Genomic DNA, 23,971 nt, shown 5'->3' on the forward strand with positions numbered 1-23,971 from the left:
TACCCATGTAAATGTTAACTCAGCAAAATGGGCTTCTGTGAGAAATGCTGGTTTCTCAGATCATCACGGATGAAGCAGTTAGTGTTTTCAGTTTCAGCTGGAAAATTTACCTCTTTAAATATGAATATTATTTTTTTCCAGTAAGTTAAGCCGGTTGTGGTCAAAAAGAAGAGAAAAGAAAAAACTTCAACAAACATGAGCATGTGGTTTTCAAGGAAAAAAAAGTGCTATAATTAACATTTATAAATAGTTTCTATTAAATAAGCATTTTGGCAAACATATGGAAAGGATATTACCTTGCCCTTATGAGAGAGGCAAACTGTTCTGATAGAAGGAAACCAGATAAGCTGGTTCTCAGCTTGTGGCTATGTATGCAAAGTAAGCCTGACAGGCTTGTGTCTTAATGATGCATGTTATTAATCAACATTCATATTGGGTAAGCATATGGGTTGGAAAATGCAAAGCAGGCCAGATGCTATTTTCAGCTGATTGTCCATGAGAAGACTCAGATAATTTTGTTATATGTGGAACTGCCCTTGTAGGAACTGAGAGAGATTAAGGTTTCTGGTTTCATATGGCTGTGCCTTCCATACACATTAGTGAGATAGGGATGCGACTACTGGGGTGGGGTGGGGTGTGGATAGAATAGCATGATATACACACATTGGCTGAAAGAAAACAGAAACTTGGATACAAGTGTTTAGATCAGCATTAAAATGTTTTTAATAAGTCAATTTAAGTTTTGTTCTTTCGATATATCCCATTTTATTTTCAGTTCGATTTCTAAGGTTTTTGAGTTACTACTCTCTAGTTATTTGACTAAACCAAGAGACAAGGTTTTGGTCCTTGTTCCGCCCTCTTCTTCATTCTTTGAGACACCATCCTTAGTTTCTAAGGAACAGTCCTCCGTCCCATTGGTTGCACAAGTCTCAAATTCTGTTCCTTGACAAGGTAGTTCAGGCAGAATCCTACCCTAAGTGACCTAAGAGTGTGAATAGCATTTTAGAAGAGTCATGTGTAGTCTGTCACAGGTGTACGGACTCTTAGATGTAGAATATGCCATCTGAGGTAGATAGCCACTTCCTTCACCCAAAGTAGGGGCATTAACTCATTTACTTCATTTGTTGACTCCACACGTAGTTATTGAGCACTGACTAGCAATAAGACAGGATGCCAGGTGTTGTGCAAGGTAAGATGTTGCTCAAGACATGTCACTGTTAGATGCTTCCATGAACATTGTAGAGAGAAACAAACAAACAAAAAACAAATAAAAAAGATTGCTAATCAGATTACAGTGTATCTCACCCAAAGCTGCAACCAGTCATAGTGTAACTTAGAAAATTTAGAAAATTTAGAAGATCCTGTCTACTACCCAGACCTCAAAATGGCATTAGAAATGGAAAAGCTAGGATCCCTCCTTTTGCCTGTAGGGAGGGAAATGTTGTCTCTTCCCTAATACGGGATGAAATTTTACATTGCAGGTGCCTCCTTCTAATGAGCCCAAATGCATAGGGCGTGAACTTCCTCACAATCTGCTGAAATAAATGTGATCTAATATGCTGTAGTAGAAGTAGAAAAAGAGGACTGGGAAGGTCATTTACCTTCTGAATAACTTTTGTTTTGTTTACATATATATAAATTATTTCTTTTTCAGAGACACTGCGAACGGTCAGCTTTTTCATGTTTTCAGAAGGTCCAACTAAAGGCAGCAAATACAGGAGGCAATGAACAGATAATCAGCGTATTAACTAAACAGCTGAAGAGGAAACTACCTCCCACAAACGCAGGCAGAAGACAGAAACACAGACTAGTAAGACTGTCATTTGTCATCTCTCTTATTTGTACTTAGTAACTACATCTCTTACGGTACATAACGCACTTATACACACATTTGTAGCCAGAGATTCCAGTGCCTTCCTTCCAGTTACACGCTGTCTTTTATGGCGTATTTTGAGAAGTGAAGTCACCTCTTCCAAATCCACAGACTCAAAAGTGCCCAGAAATCCTGTTAAGAATTTGCTAACAGTCTCTGGTAGCTGGAAGAAGTTAAAATAGCCTCCCAAGGTGAGGAAGTCACTTGGCAGGAAATCTAATTGTGACTTAGGAGTTAAGTATTTTTCTTTCATCATATGGTCACATATAACTTGTATTCTTATTAACAGGAGCTAGGGCCTAGTTTTCCTATAAGAAAAGAGACAGCCTACAGGAGACAAGAAAAATCTCATATTTTGCCTTCTTCTCTTAAAGAATATTATTGTCCTATATAATCACAGAGTCAGCACTATATTTAAAAAAAAATTTTTTTTTTTCAACGTTTATTTATTTTTGGGACAGAGAGAGACAGAGCATGAACGGGGGAGGGGCAGAGAGAGAGGGAGACACAGAATCGGAAACAGGCTCCAGGCTCTGAGCCATCAGCCCAGAGCCTGACGCGGGGCTCAAACTCACGGACCGCGAGAGCGTGACCTGGCTGAAGTTGGACGCTTAACCGACTGCGCCACCCAGGCACCCCAGAGTCAGCACTATATTTAAATAGACAGATCTCATTATTTGGCTGGAGAATTTTAATAGTCCCTAGGAGGCCCTGAGACCCTCTTGTATATTTCTTCCTATGCCATAAGCAATGCTGATACTGTCTTCACTAATTCAAGAATTAATCAAAACCAGTGGAATAACACATAAGATAAATTTCTCCAAAATATTTTTTTGAATCAGTTCTCTCTCTTCTAAGGAATTTCACATATGATTCAAATGAAACCTTAATGACATTATCAAAATGATTTTTATTTCCTTTGATTTCTTAGCCAGGTTTCATTGTAAAAAGTATCCCTCTAAAACTTTCCTCAGAAAGAAAGGAGCATTTGAAACCCAATAGCAAAGACTTATGAAATGGCAGTGCGGGCACTGAGCTTTTATCTAATTAAGCACCTTTTTTTGGTAGATGGGAAAATGAGACCTCATTAAGTGACTTGTCCAAGCCCTGCAAATACTAAGCTGCAGAATGAAAACTAGAACTTACATCTCCTACCTTTCAGTCAAAGGTTCCCACTACAACATCAAATGGGCTTAGAGACGTTGAATACCAAGCAATGGCCTGGTGTTTTTGTTCTCAAAAGGAATAAGGATAAAGAAGAAATTCCCAGAATTAAAAAAAAAAAAAAAAGAAATACAAGCAGGAAAGACACATAAGAAAAATTGCTCAATCTTCCTATAATCAAATAAATGCAAGCTAAGGAAATCCTACTTTTTTTCAAAAAAAATTTTAACAGTACTCAATAATAGTATGAATGCTCTGCATGAATACAGGTGGAACTTTTTTACAATATACAGCAAGACAAAAATTTTTATTCCTTTAATTTAGTAATTGTACTTCTAGAAATTTTAAATAAAGATGTATATAAAAATTATTCAGAAATGTTCTTGCATTGTATGCAATAGTGAAAAGTTAGAACAATCTATGTGCCCCAAAATAGTAACAGTTTGGTGGTACGTTGGAATACAGAGCAACAATTATATATATTTTTGAAGAATATTTAACAGGTAGGAAATGCTTGTATATGTTGAGTGTAAATAAAGCTAATTACCAACCAGTGTAAATAACATAAATGCAAAGAAAAAAAAACATTGCTGGGAGGATATGCATCAAAAGATTGCAGTGGTTATCTCTGAGGATGGGGATTACAAGTGATTTTTTCCCATTGTTATTTCTTGAACAATTTTATGCACATCTCAAAATTTTTTTCAGTGAACATGGTTTATATCTCTAATTGGAAAAAAATATATTTTAACTGAACATTTTATTAAATGGGAAAAATGTTGAACTTTTTTGTTGATTTCTAGACATGCCCCTCATGTGATTCTTATGAGAAAACATCACCGAAAGAATTCCTAGAAAGATTGAAATCACTCATCCAAAAGGTATGCAACTGAAATTGTATTTAATTTTCTACTTCATATTTATCTATACAGATTTCTTCTTACATTTATGTTACTCATGGTATACTATTTCCACAGATGATTCATCAGCATCTCTCCTAGAACAAATGAGATATGAAGGTTCCTGAGGATCTAACTTGAAGCTGGACACTATATTACATACTCTAACACAGTAGTGAAACTCACTTCTTGGTATTCTAAATGGAGGAGTACAACATATTGATGATGGGGAAAAAGACTCAGATCAGTATTTCAAGTCAGGATTATTTCCCCCCAGTTACTATACAGTTCTTCAGTTTGATCCACATGCTCTGTATCTGGTCAACTTGAAAAAGCTGTCTACTCAATTAAGTCTGATTTCCAATGTTATGGATTTCTATGGTTTCTAAAATTTTTACTTTATATTAGTGCCCAAATATGGCATTCCTTGATGGAGAGAGAAGCTTAAATTTTTTTTTTTAAGCTTAAAATTTTTAACCAAAAACATGGTTTGGGAATTTAGTGGTCTTATACTAACCTTGACCTTGATTAGCACAGGAATGAGGTGTCTGATGATCATTAATTTAAAAGTTATATACCTTCATTCAAGATGAGAAATATAGAAGCATAGGGTCAAGATGAAATGTTGGTCTTTATTCTCTTAAGGAAATGGAAACTGAGTGTTTAAAAATGTAGATCTGAAGAGTTTATTTTTTATCTCAGAATATCTAATGTATAAATATACAGTTTATTTATGTGCCAGGAGATAGCTTTACTAGATGGCTACAGAAAAAGGTCTTATTTCTTTATTGGGATTTATCAAAAATATTTAAATACTATAGATATGAATGTATTTATGGAATACACTCTTGTAGTCTTTTTTCTTTAAGTCGTTTTAACATACCTTCCCCAGTTCAAGTCCCCTTATAAGCTAACATTTTAAGCTTGTGGAAATGGCAATTAAAACGTATAGAGGGACATATTCAGGTGGTATTCTGGAACAAAATGCATTTTAAGCAAAGTCTTGTAGCTCTCTTCTCAAATTGTTATAATGATTACATGGGAGCAAGCTAGTAACTCCAAATGTCTGTCACCTTTCTTCCTTTCTTTTCTTTCTTCTTTTGAAAGTGACAGACAGTTTGTGCTTGCATGCTTTGCATAAGGCAAATTCAATCACTTGTATCAAATCAAAATAAGGAGACAAATCAAGAGGCCAAGAGTTCTGTCCTAATAGAAAACAGACTTTTGCATAAACATTCCAATCTTTCAACCATGGATAGTAAAAGTAAGCAACCTGTTCTAACTGCCATTTCTTATCAACTCCAGCTGAGTTTATTTAAATATGAAATTAAAAACTCTAGGAAAATAAAATTTTTGCTAGAATGTCATAAGCTATTTGAGAATCTCTTGTTGTTAAAATGGCTGTGAACGTGCAAGAGGATGTGGGATGGGAAATACTGTATGTTCTGAGAAGAAATATTATCTACTTAGAAGTATTTTTTTTAAAGTACAGATAAATTTATAGTTCTAAAAGATATATTAGCTGTCAATTATTTCATCAAATCTCAATGAAATGTGTCATCAAAAACATGGTATTCTACCTTAAAATTTTAAAATGTTATCACAAAGGGATCATGTAAACAATAATGATGATAACATGCACGTAGAGCCTACCTATGTGTCAGATGGTGCCAGCCCACATTATTGGGATAAAAGCAGAAAGCAGCCACAAAGTTGCCTAGGGAAGGATGAAGTCTGTATTTCTTGTTTTTGGCTTTATAGTTGTTGACTTCTTTGACACTGTGATTTTATATTTAAAATAATATATTTATTTTGGTGTGTTTACTGTTAAAATCTCTGTTCTAATCCTTTGACCAGAGATTCTACCTTAAGAGTAAAAATAATTTAACGGGGTGTTGGTTAAAAGCCTTTACTAAACTGAGTTTAAAGACTCAGGTAAAGATCCTAGCAACACTCCAAGAAAAGCACTGCATTGAAATAAACAAGATGAAGAAGTAAGACATGAACAGCTCCATCTTCACTGGTCTGTGTTCAAGACTTAAGCAGCCCTCAAAAGAGATAGAGGCTTACCTACGAACATTACTGTTCACCTACAGATGGTGATACAGGAGGCCTAAAATCTTGCTGGCTGTGAAATCATGGTCACTTGCTTATATTTGGGGGGTTTCCATTTCCCTATCTGTAGAATGAGGATGTTGGACTGAATCTCTAAAGTCAATTCTACCTTTTTTAGAGCTTTTTGTGTTTATGAATGTCTAAAGTTCTGGATGTTCTGGATAGTCTTACAGGAACATCTTACCATACTCTGGGTAAAACTTTCACTAAATCTGATGTTCAGTTAACAACCTTATTCAATAGCATTTGTAGCAACACTCACTGCAGGAACAAAGAAAATGTTCCCCTCTCCCCCCCAAAAAAGGAAGGAAGAAAGAAAAAAAAAAAAAGGAGAAAAACATTGCAGTAGGTCATGGAAGTTCAGGGAAAATTAATCATGATTTTTACTACTGTAGCTGAAAGTGTCTTCTTTGGACACTTGTATAAAATTGTAGCATTATTATTCTATATTATTGCTCTGTTGTATTTACACTTGCATCTGAGAATTTAGTTTTAATACAAACTATGTACTTTATAACTTAATAATTATTTATTATATATTTGGTTTTAAATGTTTATGTTCATGGCTTCTTATTTAAGACTTGATCATATTAAATACTTCCCAGTCAGTACAATTGTTTTTGTGATTCCCTGGAAACCCTTAATTCAATAGTCTTAGCAGAAAATAAAAGATGATCCTCAGTTTCTGGGAGCATATTGTTTTTATATGTATATTGCTAAGACAGTCTTCTCTCCTTACATACTTTCACTGAAATGGAACCTTCCGCTTCCTGTCTCCACCTCAAGGATATCACGTCCTTTTGCAGCTCTCCCAAATGTATGGCAGGTTCTGAAGGAGTTGAAGATATCCTTGCCAATGCCCATTACATGTACACTCTTGTGTAGAACTCTTTCCTGCTTTGACATTTATCCCATTTAGCTTTTCTGTACCTTTATTTGTTATTGGTGATTGTCATCTCCTGTTCTCTCCTCCATCTTTACAGAGGAGTTAGGCATACTCTTTCCCTTGAATTCAACCTCTGCCATCATCTTGGGTAACTTCAGTGCCCACAAGGAGGATTCCGCCAACACTGCCACTTGCCAGAACATTGACTACCTCAGTTTCAAACACCTGCAGGTGGCCCATTCCCATGGCCATGTGTCAGACTTTATTGCCTTGGAACTATTTTCGGTATGGAATCCTTATATATATAAAGCCATCATCCGCTAGTCTCTTAATTCTTAAACTGCCTTACTTCTACCACATCTGTTCATTCTCTCTCTCTCTCTCTCTCTCTCTCAAAATAAAGAAAGAAAAGAAAAGAAAAGAAAAGAAAAGAAAAGAAAAGAAAAGAAAAGAAAAGAATAGTCTCTACATGTGTCTCTACTCCCTCAACTTCTATCCATACATCAAACCACTATAATCTGATTTCTACCCATCCTATACCCTATCTGTGTATTAAAATGCCCTTTCTTTGATCAAAATGACCTTCAAATTACCCAACTCACAAATATGTTTAAGTCCTTATCTTACTTGATCTTATCATGGCTTTTGCTACCTTTAATAACTCTCTTTTCTTCTTTGACTTTGGAGGGTCCTCCTTCTCCAGGTTCTTGTCTTACCTCTCTTACCACACATTCCCCATCTCAGTTGTTGGTTTGCTTTCCTGTGTCCTCCATTTAGAAGTTGATATCCCTGAGGATTCTGTCCTGGCCACCTTTTCACTTTAAACTTTTCCTTCAATAGTCCAATAGATTCTTGGTGTTTTAAACATGTCCTTGTATGTTGTTTACCCACAAATCTACAGATAAAGGCCAGACCTCTCTGTTAATTCCCAGACCCCTAAATCCAATTTTTCCCTGAAGATTTCCATCTTTATCTTCCAGGCCCTTCATCTCAACATGCCAAAACTGATCTTGTCACTGTTTCCCACTTACATGACCTCCTCTACTTTCCAGTATTCCCTAATCTTAATTAATAGGAATGCATCTCCAGCCTCCCTGACTCTGCCTTCTCTCTCATTCACTATAACCAATTGGCCACGGGCCTTGCTATTTGTATCTCTTAAGTACATCCTTTCTTTTCCATTCACTCTGTCAACATTTTAATGCAGGCTCTCAGCAATGGTTACAAGAACTTTTGATTGGGTTTCTGGTCTCTTGCCTTCTCTTCTCTCCAATCTATCTCTGCATGGTCACCAGAATTACATCTGATCAAATGTAAATTTGATAATGATTTTCCCTTATTTAAAGCCTTTCACTGGTTCTTCTTTAGAATAAAGCTGAGGCCTGAAGCTGGGCATGTAAGACCCTTTATCATCTGCTCCACTCAGCTCCCAGCCTCTTCTCACCTTGAACTTCACATTCCAACGATTCCCGTCTGCTTCTAGTTCTGACACACCATGTTGTTTCATGCCTCTGTGTCTTTGTACTTGCAGTGGAATATTACTCCTCCACCGTCTCCTCATCATCCAGAAAAACGCTCAGGCATCTGTCAGTACTCAACTTAGTTATCACTTCCTCCAGAAGTATTTCCATCACCATCTCATTCCATCTCTGTGACAGTATTAATCTCTTCTCACTTTTAGAACTTGAGCATACTCTGGTTATTAGTTTTAATGTGGTATATACACATTTATTGACCAATACATCTGTTTCCCTTTCCAGAACATAAGCCTCTTTGGTAGACGGAAGTGCATCTTGCCTGCACAGTGCCTTATATATAGCACATAACATATAGTAGAAAACAATGTTCAAAAATTGAGTCAGACCAAATACAAAATACATAATTATGCACTAAAACTTTCCTTGATATGCATTGAAGTTTTCCTTGACACCTCTTTCTCTTACCCATTGAATCCAATTATCAGCAAAGCCTGTCAACTCTGTTTTCAAAATAACTCTAGAAGACAATCACCTGTAGCCATCTCCAGCTTCCACTTTATTTGACTCCACCACCATTTTTTACTTAGATAATTGTAATATTTTCCTAAATTGTTTTCCTGATTTTGTTCTTGCCCCTCACCAAACTTTATTTGCAACAAGTAACCTTAATAATCTTTTAAAACACCAGAGTATGTCACCCCTTAGCTTAAAACCTTCCAATGGCTCCCACCTCATTCAGAAAGCCTGAGTCCTACAACAAGGGCTACATGGTCATTATGTTCCTTCTACTTCTCTAACCTCACTTTCATTCTTCTTACTCAACTCAAGCCACACTGACACTCTTCCCTGTCTCCAGCACTCTAGGAACACTCCCACCCATGGCAGTTGCACTTTCTGTTTCTTTTGTTTGGAATGCTGTCCTGCCAATGTCCACATAGTCCATTCTTTCCCCTCCTTCATGTCCCTGCTTAACCAGGTCTTCTCTATCAGGTCTTCTCTATCATCTCTTTTAAAAGAGGACTACCAGGGGCACCTGGGTGGCTTAGTCGGTTAAGTGGCCAACTCTGGATTTCAGCTCAGGTCATGGGTCGTGAGTTTGAGTTGGAGCCCTGCATTTGGCTCTGTGCTCACCATGCAGAGCCTACTTCACCTTCAGATTCTGTCTCCCTGTCTCTGCCCCTCCCCTGCTCATGCTTGCTCACCCTTTCTTTCAAAAATAAAGAAACGTTAAAAAAAAGAGGAATACCATCCTCTTTTAAATTGCAACTTCCCCAAACACTGCTGCTTTATTTTTCTCCATAGCACTTACCATCCTCAACATATATATTTTAATAATTTATGTGTTTATTGTCTCTGTCCCCCACCAGAGTGTAAGCTCAATGTGGGCAGAGATTTTTGTTGGTTTTGTTCACTGCTATATAACTGGCACCCAAAACAATGCCTTGATCATAGAGAGAAATCACGAAAAATTTGTAGAAACAATTGATGGATCCTAGGATAGCTGGCATTGGAGTTCTGCCACAGGGTTTTCCCAACACATAGTTCGCCTTTTCTTTATTATGCAAGTTGTGTACTATTGAATTTTTTCCCTTATAGCTTCTCCCTGATCTCCAGGTATTTTGTATCTTCTGCAAATTTACTCCCATCCTCTTATCAGATGTAACTACACCTCTTCTATATTTTCCAAGTGATAGCACTTCTCCTTTTATAAAAATAGAAAATTAAAATATCCACACAACAACTTGGGAGTCTCTAAAAATGTCTTTTTCTACCTTCATTCATAATAAAATATTATTTTCAAGAAAGTTTCCATGTGTTTTACAAATTATATTATTTTTCTCACTTTTTAAAATTTTTCCTTTATTCATTCATCCTGAATGAGATGATAAAGTGCTCTGCAGAAAGACAAGCAGAGAAAGGGGGATGGTTGGGGGACATGTGTGGGGCAGATGAGGAGAATAGTTTTAGCTAGAATGAAAACCTACATCCAATGGAACTTTTTGTTACTTCCAGTGAGCTTAAATGAGGAATAATATAAAGGTGAGAAGAAATCACATGATGATAAAAATTTTGAGAGAGAACTCTTTGAGGTACAGTGTTGAAATGGACTTTAGTTCAAATGAATCATCTAACAAGTGTCTATAAGTTGGCAAGTGGTTCTCAGCTCTGGCGTGCATATAGTCATCTGGAGAGCTTATAAAAAATACTTCTGGGGGGGGGTGTCTGGGTGGCTCAGTCGGTTGAGTGTCCAACTTCAACTCAGGTCATGATCTCACAGCTTGTGAGTTTGAGCCCCGTGTCGGGCTCTGTCCTGACAGCTCAGAGCCTGGAGCCTGCTTCAGATTCTGTGTCTCCCTCTCTCTCTGCCCTCCCCAACTCACGCTCTCTCTCTGTCTCTTAAAAATGAGTAAATGTTAACAAAAAAATAAAAAAAATACTACTTCGTATTTAATTAAAATAAAATCAAAATGTCGGAGGGCCTGGTAATTAATATTTTTAAAACTCTCCAGGTGATTCTAGTATATAGTCAGGGCTGAGAACCACTGAATGATTCAAAGCAATGTTGACATATTATGGCCAGGAGATAGAGATGATATATACTACAGAATTATGACTACATTTATGTACTTTCTCTAGATCATTACCCTTTGCAACAATTTAATTCTCTCTGAGGTCCTAACAGCAAAGATAGCACCCAAAAGATGTGCTTTCTCTTTATAGCAGAAAGATAATTTTGGAGATATTAAAAATTTTTTATAATTTTTTAAATGTTTTAATTTATTTTTGAGAGAGAGAGAGAGACAGAGGCAGAGTGCGAGTAAGGAAGGGGCAGAGAGAGAAAGAGAGAGGGAGACACAGAATGTGAAGCAGGCTCCAGACTTTGAGCTGTCAGCACAGAGCCTGACACGGGGCTCGAACTCACAAATGATGAGATCATAACCTGAGCCAAAGTCAGATGCTTAACCAACTGAGCCATGCAGGCACCCCAAATTTGGCACCCCAATTTTTTTTAATGTTTACTTATTTTTTAGAGAGAGAGAGAGACAGAGCTTGAGGCAGGGAGGGGAGAGAAGGAGGCACAGAATCTGAAGCAGGCTCCAGGTTCTGAGTTGTCAGCACAGAGCCCAAGGCGGGGCTCGAACTGCAAGATCATGACCTGAAAAGAAGTTGGACATTTAACCGACTGAGTCACCTAGGCTCCCCTTGGAGATATTTTAAATAGGATTAATTATTTGTTTAAAAGAGGAATAATAGATTATGTAATAATCCTATAAAAAGATTCAACACAGCAGTAAGAAAATGATAGTAGTTACATGCCTGAATCTCAGAAACACAATTTTAACAAAAGATGCTAAACACAAAATACAGATTTTATGATTCCATTTATATAAAGCTCCAAAACAAGCAAAACTAATAGTATTAGAAAGTCAATGGTGATAATCCTTGGAGAGGAGAATGAAACAGTACCTGAGAGAGAACATAAAGGGGGACTTCTGGGGTACTAATAATGTTATATTTCTTGTCCCAGGGGGAGGTATTTATTGAGTTGTACACTTATGATTTATACCATTTTCTCTACGTATGTCATAATTCAATAAAATTAAAATTCAATTATTAAAAATAATTGATAGAAAAGGTCTTTTAGAAAAATTCTGTCACATTAACAATACATGGCACTTATAGAAATAAAAAAACCTGCAGAAGGCTATGGAGAGAGAAACAGTTGGCTAAGTGATAACAGGGAGGGAGGGAAAGAGGGAGGAAGGAAGGAAGGCAGTTAGGGAGGAAGGAGAAACAGCACTTGCCACAAAAGAAGACTCTAGGTTGTGGTACCTCTGTCAAAAATCAGATTTTAAAATTATGTTTTTAGATTGGCTCTGATTATGTTACAATCTTCCTATTAGGTTGAAAGATTTCAATTTGGAGAAGAAAAGTCTGTATTGCTGTGTTTTTCCTCTATAATCTTAATTCAAGCAATATCCCAAATATAACTTACAAAAGAAGAGAGAGAAGAGAAGAGAAAAGAGAAGACAAAACAGTAAGTATCCTTGGTCAGTGGTCAGGTTTTCCCAGAAGTAGAGCCTAAATCAAGGATTGTGGTACAAGTGGCTTACTAAGGAAATGCCCCCAGAGAAACTAGGAAATGAGTGTGCAAGGCAGGGTTGGGAAGGGGGAAATCCAGGCCTGGGGGTAAATTCAAGTGAAGTCTCAGATCCTACCTGATCCAGCAAGGTGCCCTGCAGCCTAAATTACACCAGAGTTGTTAGTTCTGCCTAGAGACACAGGAACTGGGCTCTTGTATTCCACAATTACTCTTTTTGTCTGTGGAATGTCAGGACAGAGGTGAGGCCGCTCCAGTGCCCAACGGCCATCCTCTGAGTGTCCCAAGTTGGAGCTACCATCAAAGCACACAGATAGGATGCATACATAGAGCTGATGGAAAGGATCCAAGGGTATCTGGGCAGGCATCAACTCTGTCTACTACAGTAAGAGTAATTTTTTTTTCTTTTAGAAGTTTATTTTCTAAGGTAAGAAAAAGGGTTAGGGCAAGGATTAATTTTATTATTAAAACAGAGGCAGTTTTGAGAATGTTGGGATGTATTTGTTCATATATAATTATATAGAATTATGTTATATTTATTAGGTATATATTTTATATAGGTTGTTCCCTTTTAGGGGCCACAATTTAATTTTAAGGGCCCACTTAACCTAAAGGAGCCCAGTTTTGGGGAGAAATGTATTTGCAGCACAAAGAGTGAGTTGTCTAGGGCAAGAATATGATACCAATGGTGTGCACCCCAAGTCCTGAACACCATGAGGAACCACTGCCCTTCATTTTCACCCCTTACCCAAGGGCAGCCATCATTCCCATGCTGCAAACAGAAGATATTTTCCCTGAGAAAATAAGATATTCATATTCTTTTTTTTTTTTTTAATTTTTTTTTTTAATGTTTATTTATTTTTGAGACAGAGACAGAGCATGAACAGGGGAGGGTCAGAGAGAGGGAGACACAGAATCTGAAATGGGCTCCAGGCTCTGAGCTGTCAGCACAGAGCCCGACGCGGGGCTCAAACTCACAGACCGTGAGATCATGACCTGAGCTGAAGTCGGACGCTTAACCGACTGAGCCACCCAGGCGCCCCAAGATATTCATATTCTTAGAATATAGGGCAGCTGATGAATTCCAAGCTTCTAGTAAGCCTCCCTTTAGTTGTTTGTTGTTTGTTTGGTTTTTTGTTTGTTTGTTTAGACTTGGAACCAACCATTTCTTGGAGGGTCTTTTAGGAGAAATGCCATTGTGAATGAAATTAAAACATTTATATATATTGATAGATAAATTGATCTTACAAAGAGAAAATTGTTTGGAGCTGGTCATTCTGCAGAGAGTGGAGAAGGGAACAGTGTGGCCAGGATGGAAACAAAATCATCCACAAAATGGTGGGTGGGGAAGTGTTGTCTGGCAGAGTTTCTCCAGTATGCTAAGTCACTGATGAGGGGAGAACCAAATAGCATTAGAATTCAAAGTAGCAATGTCATGCTTCAATGTGTGTTCTAAAGATATTATGGTGGGATCAAAACCTGTTGAATGACTTGAGTTGTGACCATGAGCAGTATATTCTTGGTGGGTCAAAGGGAAAATTTATTATTTGCCTATATTATTAGTGCCTCTTCCTTTCCCAACAGAAGATTTTTGCTGAGGTTGCCCTTTAAAAAAAAATATATATACCTTTTAAAGGAGAGGACATGCTGCCACCTATTGAAACAATGCAAATATATACCAGACACCCAAATTCTAAAATGTCAGTCAGGACCTTGTCACCCCACACCTAGAGAAAAGCAAATGGTATAAATTCTAAAAGATTTTCTCAGCTCTTTCAGTCCTGGACTTACAAAAATCTTCACTACTGAGATCATTTTTAAAAGGAGCTTCAGGACCAGGAAACCCATTTCTCTTTGGAGCTACAGAACTCAGTGTGAACAAAAATGGGAGTGTTTGAAACCTGCTCTGGGACCATTAGCTGCTGTCCTGCTTACACACGAACATCTGAGAGACCTTTCAGCATCCTTAAATAGGCAGAATCCATGGCCACTAGATCCTGGTAAAGTAACATTAATCTAGCTGGGGTCTTTTTAGGAGTCCTTAACCAGGATAGTGTTAACCTTTATCCTTCGCTGAGGATGAAGCCAGAAACACTGCAGATTTCTTCACCTGTGAAATAGTTGTAAAATTCAAGCATCTCTAACACCATAGAATTCTCACAAAGATAAAAGGAAATGAGGCATGGAAAAGTGTCTTGTAAAGTGTTTACACATTTGACAATGTAGGAGCTTGTCTCAGACTTATTTTGGCATAATTATAGCAGCAATTAGTTTGTGCTGAATTCCCATTTACCACATCCTGCTTAAGGAATTTCTCTCATGACAAAGAGAGCAAATGGGGAACTCTCTTCCACAACCTTGGACTCATTGAACTGTATTTTAATACACAGTTTCCTAATAAATAAAAAAATACTCCTAGTGGTTGCAGCACTTTAATTAAACACATCAATTAAATAATCCATTTTTTTAGCTGCTTCTGATCATGTCTCCTCCCTCCAAAAGTTTACCATCATTTTCTGCAAAATGCAACTCTCTTGAATATAGTCCCAATGTTTTAGCCAATTCTGTATTATTTACCTTCTTTAGTTTCCCATTTCTGCTCTCCTTATCAGGTCTAGACTAATAATGGCTCAGATATTCTGGCCTCTGTTGCTTCTACGTGTAATGCTAAAACGTCTTTCTCCTTGTTGAGGAGAAACAACCAAACCAATGAAAAATGAAAACCCTTTGTTTTTGTGTGTCTGGCATCTATTTTGCCTCCTCTGGTTAGAGACCCTCTTTTTCTCTGAGAATCCCTCCTTGACCAACTCTTAGTCGTTGGGGTCAATTGGGGCTGGTCTCACCTCCCCCTGAGCTCTAGGGGTGGGAACATAACATAGCCAGAGCATGGAGAAACCTTTCTGTGACTTTTGTTGTAATTATGCAGAAAGAAATGTTCTTCTCCTACAGGGGTTTAAACTGATGGAATTGAGGCTGGGGCTGCCAGTGGCCATCTTTGCTACTCTTTGGGGAGTGCTTTCTGAGCACAGAGAAGCAGAGTGAGAGATAGGGAAATAGATTGTGCCTGAAGGCTCACCACTAAACTTAATTATGTGAGCCAATAAATCTACTTTATATTTAATCTAGTTTCAGTTGTATATCTGTCACTATGACTGGAAGAGCTTTAAATTAACAGACTCCTCAATCCCAGAACTGTACATTACTTTAAAAATAACTTTGATAAAAGAAAGATAGTATCCTGTTCTTTGCCAAACCCCTAGTTAAATGAAACTGAGGTGTGAAACTCTCTGTAGCAGTATTCTCTCTGGCTAACCATCCGTGGAAAACAAGATTGTAGAATCCCCTCTCTCACCTTCCAAAAAGAAGCCTGGTTGGGTTATGAAGGCTACCAGTCAGGTTAGAATATTAGCTCTTGACAGCAGGATGGCCACTCGCTGCTTACAGAGCCAGATGTGGAGTCAATCCCCACTCCCAAACTCATACATACCTTGTAGTAAAGGCTATATCACCATGGAAATAGCAGAAAGGGCCATGACCATGTAGAATAGATACACCAAACAAAAGGTTCTAAAATCCCACAACTATTTCCACTGTTTACATTTCTTTTGACAGTCCAGAAACACCACCTTGCCAAGCACTGATCAACACCAAATTAGAACAAATAGCATCTGGGGTCATACTCTTCATTTTTTTTTTCTCATCTGGAATCCACTGTGGTTCCATAGAGCTAGGAAATCTATTTGGGCTAGACTGAATATTATTTTTCTCTATTCACTTCTGCAAGAGTGAGAAGGGCCATGGCCACTACATCTGCTGTTTCATTCAGAGGTTTATTCTAAGCATTTTAAAAATAAAATTATGAAATAAAATAAGCAATAATGTATCACGATTTCCTATTTACCATGCTAATCCATAATCTGGCACTAATTGTCAAAGGACTAGTTTTTATTATTGATACCACAATAAACAAGTGGCAAAAGGCTAGAGAAAAGAGAAGAATTTGCTCCTGTAATCCTCAGAACCTCTTTAAGCGACTCACCTGAGAAAACCAAAGCTCCTCATGAAAACTGCTAAAGATGTAGGCCCTTCCAGACTCTGGTTATCAAAATTATAGTTTTATTAGGTTTATTTATTCAATGAACATTTATTGAGCATAATGTGCCAGACATTGTAATAGACATTAAGGACATACCCTAAAGAATTTAAGTCTGGTGGGAGAGACATATAATTAAATTCACACTTTGAGTACAATATGGCACATTCTGTGATAGGTGAATGTATAAAATACAGTGGGAAAGCTCTGGTTCTGGTAATGGCAGAGTGGTTTTTATTTAGCCAATTCTCCCCTGGACAACAGTGATAAACTTTGCATAAAATATGAAAAACCACTATTTATAGTTTACTGAAAATGAAGAGGCAAAAAATGAAGAGGTTTGACTCTTGAAAAAAGGAAACTACACTAAATTAGAGCTATATGTATATGACTTTTTACCTTGAGAGCTCCTCCAATGCATGAGGTGTGGCACAACCAGAACTCAATCAGAAGGCTTTATCCTATTGATCTGAAGTGTCAGATGAGAGTGGAGTAGCTGAAAATTGAGGGAAGGAAGACTGAGAAGGAAGGAGCCACAAGTAAAAGCCTTTAAATCTGCCCATAAACTGCCTCAAATACTTGGATGGTCTCAGAACTGTGGATGCATAGAGAAGACTTCAAGGAGCCCAGTGACAGCAATATGTGGAAGGCTGAGCAGAGATTTCAACCTTCAATGGAGGTAAAGTTGGCGTATGATTCCCACCAAGTTAGAGAGACTTGGTAAACACTTTGGCCTTTCTATTAAAAGGCTATGCCTTAGCAGTAAAGACTATATTAAAAGACAACAGATTCACCCCACACTAAACTAAAAGACACTCAATGAAATGTAAAAATCAAGCCTCCGTAAATGCAGGTGATGAGCCAGTAATTTAAATGCCTGTTATAATAAATATCAACATTCTCTACAGGAAGACAGCAGACTGCAGAATCTCTACAATGTATCATACATAATATCAACATTAAAATGTTAGTAGACACGCAAAAACAGGAAAATGTGACCCATAGTCAAGAGAAAAAGTACTGAAGAGAAATAGATCCCAGGATAATCCAAATGTTGGCATTAGAAGACAAAAACCTAAAGCAACTATTATACATGTGTTTAAAGACTGAGAGGAAAAATGGGCATAATGAATGTATAGGTTAGAATTTAAGTAGAAACATAGAAGCTATACAAGCAATGGAAACTGTAAAACCAAAAAGTATAATATAAGAAGTAAAAAATCTACTGGATGGGATTAATGGGTTAAAGAGCAAAACTTGTTGACAAATATTTGAACTTATCTCACTTGAAGAACATGGAGAAAGAAAATTGAAGGATGAACAGAACCTTGGGAACATATGAAACAATATCGATTGGTGTAATATGTGAAATTGGAAGTCCCAGAAGGAGAGAAGAAAGATAATTAAGCAGAAAAAAATCTACAGAAATAGTTGCCAAAATTTATCTAAATTGGGTAAAAAACATTAATTTACAAACCTAAGAAGCTTGGAGGACCTCAAGCAGTATAAACATAAAGAAAACCACATCTACACACCACAGTCAAACTGCTAAAATCAAAGATAGAGTGAAATTTTTGAAAGCATTGGTGGGCATGGCAGGGGAGTGTATGGGTATTATATACAGGGAATGACAATAAGAATAAAGTCTGATTCTCATCAGGAACTATGAAAGAAGACTATGAAGAACACATTCTTAACACGCTTCAAAAAATAGCAACCCAAAATTCTATATTCAGTAAAAATATCCTTCAAAAATGAAGGCAAAATAAAGGCATTTCAAAAAGTCTATAAAAGTCCTACAAGAACTATTAAAAGTTCTTCAAACTAAAGGAAATGCCAGCAGATGGTAACTCAAATACAGAGGAAGGAATAAAGACCTTTGGAAATGGCAGATGTGTGGGTAAATATAAAATAGTATTTTTTCCTTCTTGTTATTTCTTTCAAAGACAAATATCTGTTCAATGTCAAAAATTATAACATTTTATTGTAGAAATTATAAAAAAATACATGGCAACAGCATGCAATATGGTGTATAGTAAATTTAGTTACATGGTTTCAGAATCCTTAAATTTAACACAAAATGGTACAATATTAACTCTACAAAGACTATGATAAGTTAAGGATATATGCTGTAATCTTAGTGACAGCTAAAAAGGATTAAAAAGGAATAGTTAAAACTTAGGGAAATTATAATGGGATAGTAAAAATATTTAATTAACCTTAAAAAAGCAAGGAGGAAGGAACACAAGAAAAAAACAGATGGTACAAAGAGAAACACGTAGGAAAATGATAGACTTAAATACATACGTAACTAATTACACCAAATGAAAATGGACCAAATTCTCTATTTATTTTTTCTATTTATTTATGTTTTTTTAATATGAAATTTATTGTCAAATGGTTTCCATACAACACCCAGTGCTCATCCCAACAGGTGCCCTCCTCAATAAATTCTCTATTTAAAAGCAGAGACTGAGGGGCACCTGGGTGGCTCAGTTGGCTAAGCGTCCGACTTCAACTCAGGTCACGATCTCATGGTTTGTGGGTTCAAGCTCTGCGTTGAGATCCGTGCTGACAGCTCAGAGCCTGGAGCCCATTTCGGATTCTGTGTCTCCCTCTCTCTCTGCCCTTCCCCTGCTTGCACTCTGTCTCTCTCTCAAAGATAAATAAATGTTAAAAAAAAATTTTTTTAAAGCAGAGATTGCATAAAACAATAAGACAAAACTATATGCTTCTTTACAAGAGAAATACAGTAAATAAAAGCAGATAGATTCAAAATAAAGGAATGGAAAACATTTTGTGATAAAACAATAACAAACTGTTGGGCCTATGTTAATATCAGACAAAATTCATTTAAAAACAAGTACTACCGGGGAGCCGGGTTGGCTCAGTCAGTTGAGCGTCCGACTTCAGCTCAGGTCATAGTCTCACAGTTCATGAGTTTGAGCCCTGTGTCAGGCTCTGTGCTGACAACTCGGAGCCTGAAGCCTGCTTCAGATTCTGTGTCTCCCTCTCTCTCTCTCTGCCCCTCCCCAGCTTGCACTCTGTCTCTCCTTCTCTCAAAAATAAATAAACATTAAAAAAATAATAATAAAGAAAGACAAGTATTACCAGTGAATGATAAAAAGATCACTTAATCAAGAAGAAATAAAAATTATAAATATGTAAGCATCTAAATATAGAACTTCAAAATAAATGAAGCAAATACTGACAAAACTAAAGAAACAGACATATCCATAGTTATCATGGGAGATTTTAAGACACCTCTTTTAATTGATAGAACACTGATTATATATAGAATATTTGAACAACACTATCAACCAACGTGATCTGATTACTATTATGGAACACCAACAAGTTCAAGTAAAAAGTACACATTGTTTCTAAGTGTGCATGAAACAGTTAGCAAGGTAGGTCCTATGCTTAGCCAAATAAATCTCAATAAATTTCAAAATCTTTATTTATATGTTTATGCTTATGTATTTACATTTATATATTTATATATATATATATATATATATATTTTTAACCACAATGAAATTAAATTAGAAGGCATTACTACTTAGATATCCAAATAAGCCCTAAATATTTGGAAATTAAGAAACAGACTTCTGAATAACTCATGAATCAGAGAAGACATGATAACAAGTATCAGAAAATATTTTTAATTAATAACACAACAAATAAAAATTGTGGGATGTAGTTAAAGTGGTGTGTGGAAGGAAATTTTTAGTATTATATATTTATATTAGAAAATAAAAAGTCTAAAATAAATTAATATTCCACTTTAAGAACTAGAAAAAGAGGAGAAAAATAAACCTAAAGTAAGTAGAAGGAAAAAATAATTTAAAGAAGAGTAGAAATCAATGAAATAGGAAACAGACAAATAAAGAAAATTAAGAAAAGCCAAAATTTCTTCCTTGAAAAGATTAATAAAATTGACAAATCCCTAGCAAGGCTGATGAACAAAAAAGAAAATGTAGATAGCCAATATGAATAAAAGAAGAGACATTACTACAGCTTCTACAGACATTATGATAGCAAATGAATATTATTTTTAAAACTTTGTATAAATAAATTTTAAAAATGAGATGAAATGGAAAAATTCATTAAGATATAAATTTACCAAAGTGGACACAAGGATCAATAGAATATCTGAAGAGCTCTGTATCTATTAAAGAAGTAGAATTCATAATGAAAACATAACTCACAAAGAACATTCCAGACCCAGCTGGCTTCTCTAGTGAATTCTATTATTTATGGAAGAAATTATGTCAAGTTTATACAAACTCTTTCAGAAAACAGAGAATGAGGAAATACTTCCAAACTCATTTTACGAGGCCAGCTTAATTTTGATACCAAAACCTGAGAGAAATCTTTTGAGAAAAATCACAGACCAATCTCCTTCATAAGCACAGATACAAAAATGCTTAAAAATTGACATTTTTATCCAGAAACACAAAAAAGTTTATTACATCTTGACCACCTATAATTCATGCAAAGAATGAGAGGACTATGAACAAAAATCAATGTGATCCACCATATTCATAGAATAAAAGAGAAAAAGTAAATTATTACTTCAATGGATGCAGAAAAAGCATTTAATAAAATTTAGTAACTATTTAAGATTTAACAGCAACAAAAATCTCTGGAAACTAAAATAGAAAAAATTGAGAGGCCCTCTGTCCGCTGCCTGGGTGGAGTGGCACTACTCCAGGAACGGGGCATGGGGAGCAGGATCCTTTAAGAAATCGGGGTTTGAATCCTAGCGGAGTGCCTGGAGGCACAGGAGACTGATGGGAGGAACAAACTGGCCCACTCACACCAGCGCTGTGAAGACAGCTAAACAGAGTGGTTTAGGACACCTGGGAGGAGAGACTGGGGTTTCACCATTTTTCTTCCCATCACTAACAAGGTGGGGCTTCAGGGAATGGACAAGGGGTTCAGAGTGGAGGTGGGACCTGCCTACAACAAACCATGTGCTTCTGTGCCTGGTAATTGAGGATCTAACAGAGCAATATTGACACTAACCGGACCAGACAGCCCCTCCTCCAGAGCAGGGCAGCCACTGGTTCCAAGGCACTATCAGATATCTGTATATTCATCCAGCATATATATTTTTTTTCTTTTTTTTCTTCCTCTTATTTCTTCCCTTCTTTAGTCTGGTTATTCTGGTTGTTTGTTTGTTTAAGCAGACATTTTAAATCTATTCTTTTTACACCTCTTCTATATCACCTTCTTTATTTTCCTCTGCTTTTCTCTGTCTCTCTCTCTCTCTCTGGATTAAGTTGTATAGTTTCTCTGCCTGGTCATTTTTTTTTTTTCTTTTCTTTTTCCCCACTGCTGTCATTTCTCTCCTTGTATGGGATAAGGCTTCTTCCACCACCAACCCCCCTCTTTAAAAACTTTTTCAAGGGTTACTTATTTCAGTGAACAAATCAAAGCACACCTGGTGGAAGATCCAAACCACCACTACAAATAGGGAAATAAAGCAAGTGGAGTCACAACAATGGAGAGCACACAACACACTCCAAAAACACTTCTTGAAGGGCCAGGCCCCGGACAGTGTATGACAGCTTTTTAATATAGTAGTGCTCACAGGTGCAGGACACATAACAAGCTATTAAAACACATAGGGACAGGGGCACCTGGGTGGCTCAGTCAGTTAAGTGTCCGACTTCAGCTCAGGTCATGATCTCATGGTTTGTGGCTTTGAGCCCCACATCGGGCTCTGTGCTGACAGCTCAGAGCCTGGAGCCTGCTTTGGATTCTGTGTCTCCCCCTCTCTGCCCCTCCCCCACTCGTGCTCTGTCTCTGTCTCTCTCAGAAGTAAATAAACGTTAAAAAAATTTTTTTAAATACATAGGGACAGAAAACCAGCTAAAGTGACAAAATGGAAGAATTCTCCTCAAAAGAAATTCCAGGAAAAAATGAAAGCTAGAGAATTGCTCAAAACAGATATAATCAATATATCTGATCAAGAATTTAGAATAATAGTCATAAGATTAATAGCTGGGCTTGAAAAAAGCATAGAAGACAGCAGAGAATCTGTTGCTGCAGAGATCAAGGAACTAAAAGCCAGTCATGATAAATTAAGAAATGTTGTAAATGCATGCAAAATAAACTAGTGGAGTGACAGCAGGGATGGAGGAAGCAGAAGGGACAATAAATGAAAGAGAAGATAAAATTATGAGAAATGATGAAGATGAGAAAAAGATAAGAAAATACTATGGGCGCCTGGGTGGCTCAGCTGGTTAAGCATCTGACTTCAGCTCAGGTCATGATCTCACGCTTTGTGAGTTTGAACCCTGGGTCAGGCTCTGTGTTAACAGCTCAGAGCCTGGAGCCTGCTTCGGATTCTGTGTCTCCCTCTCTCTACTCCTCTCCTGTTCTTACTCTGTCTCTCTCTCTCTCTCAAAAATAAATAATAAACACTAAAAAAAAAAATACTAGACCAGGAGGGAAGAAGTAGAGAACTAAGTGATTCAATGAAAAGTAATAATATCTGTACCATAGGAGTCCCAGAAGAAGAAGACAAAGAGAAAGGGGCAGACGGTTTACTTGAACAAATTATAGCTGAGAACTTCCCTAATCTGGGGAAGGAAGCAGACATAAAAATCCAGAAGACACAGATAATTCCCTTCGTATTTAATAGGAATAGGTCCTCTCCATGGCATATCATAGTGAATCTGGCAAAATACAAAGATAAAGAGAGAATTCTGAAAGCAGCTGGGAAAAATGGGTCTTAAGCTACAAGGGTAGACACATAAGGGTAGTAGCAAACCTGTACACTGAAACTTGGCAGGCCAGAAGGGAGTGGCAGGAAATATTCAATGTGATGAATAGGAAAAATATGCAGCCAAGAATCCTTTATCCAGCAAGTCTGTCATTCAGAATAGAAGGAGAGGTAAAGGCTTTCTCAGACAAACAAAAACTAAAGGAATTCATGACCACTAAACCAGCCCTGCAAGAGATCTTAAGAGGAACTCTGAGTGGAATGTTGTAAAGACTACAAAGGACCAGAGACATCACCACAAGCATGAAACCTACAGATAACACAATGACATTAAATCCATATCTTTCAATAATAACTCTGAATGTAAATGGACTAAATGCTCCAGTCAAAAGACATAGGGTATCAGAATAGATAAAACAAACAAACAAACAAAAACAAGATCCATCTATATGCTGTCTACAAAAGACCCATTTTAGACCTGAGGGCACCTTCATATTAAAAGTGAGGGGATAGAGAACCATCTATTACGCTACTGGAAGTCAAAAGAGAGCTGGAGGAGCCATACTTCTATCAGACAAACTAGATTTTAAACTACAGGCTGTAACAAGAGATGAGGAAGTGCATT

General features: G+C 36.9%; 1 protein-coding gene and 1 long non-coding RNA gene across 4 annotated transcripts in view; one reads left to right on the plus strand and one right to left on the minus strand.

Moving 5' to 3' along the window:
• Positions 1–5,452, plus strand: part of IL21 (interleukin 21) — a 37,244-nt gene extending 31,792 nt beyond the window's left edge. For 2 of the 3 annotated variants that reach the window (XR_006710002.1, XR_006710006.1), the window contains one exon: positions 1,655–1,726. Coding sequence is in view for 1 of the 3 variants with exons in the window: in XM_045468347.1 (XP_045324303.1) it covers positions 1,655–1,810; positions 3,841–3,918; positions 4,015–4,038 (258 nt within the window). In the remaining 2 variants the exon portion in view is untranslated. Of the gene's footprint in view, positions 1–1,654; positions 1,811–3,840; positions 3,919–4,014 lie in introns of those variants that run through there. The other variant, XM_045468347.1, reaches the window with a different exon arrangement.
• Positions 1–23,971, minus strand: part of LOC123592921 — a 112,395-nt gene that overhangs the window by 43,782 nt on the left and 44,642 nt on the right. The window lies entirely within an intron of this gene.

This window comes from Leopardus geoffroyi, chromosome B1 (assembly GCF_018350155.1).
Source record: "Leopardus geoffroyi isolate Oge1 chromosome B1, O.geoffroyi_Oge1_pat1.0, whole genome shotgun sequence".
Taxonomy (NCBI): Eukaryota; Metazoa; Chordata; class Mammalia; order Carnivora; family Felidae; genus Leopardus; species Leopardus geoffroyi.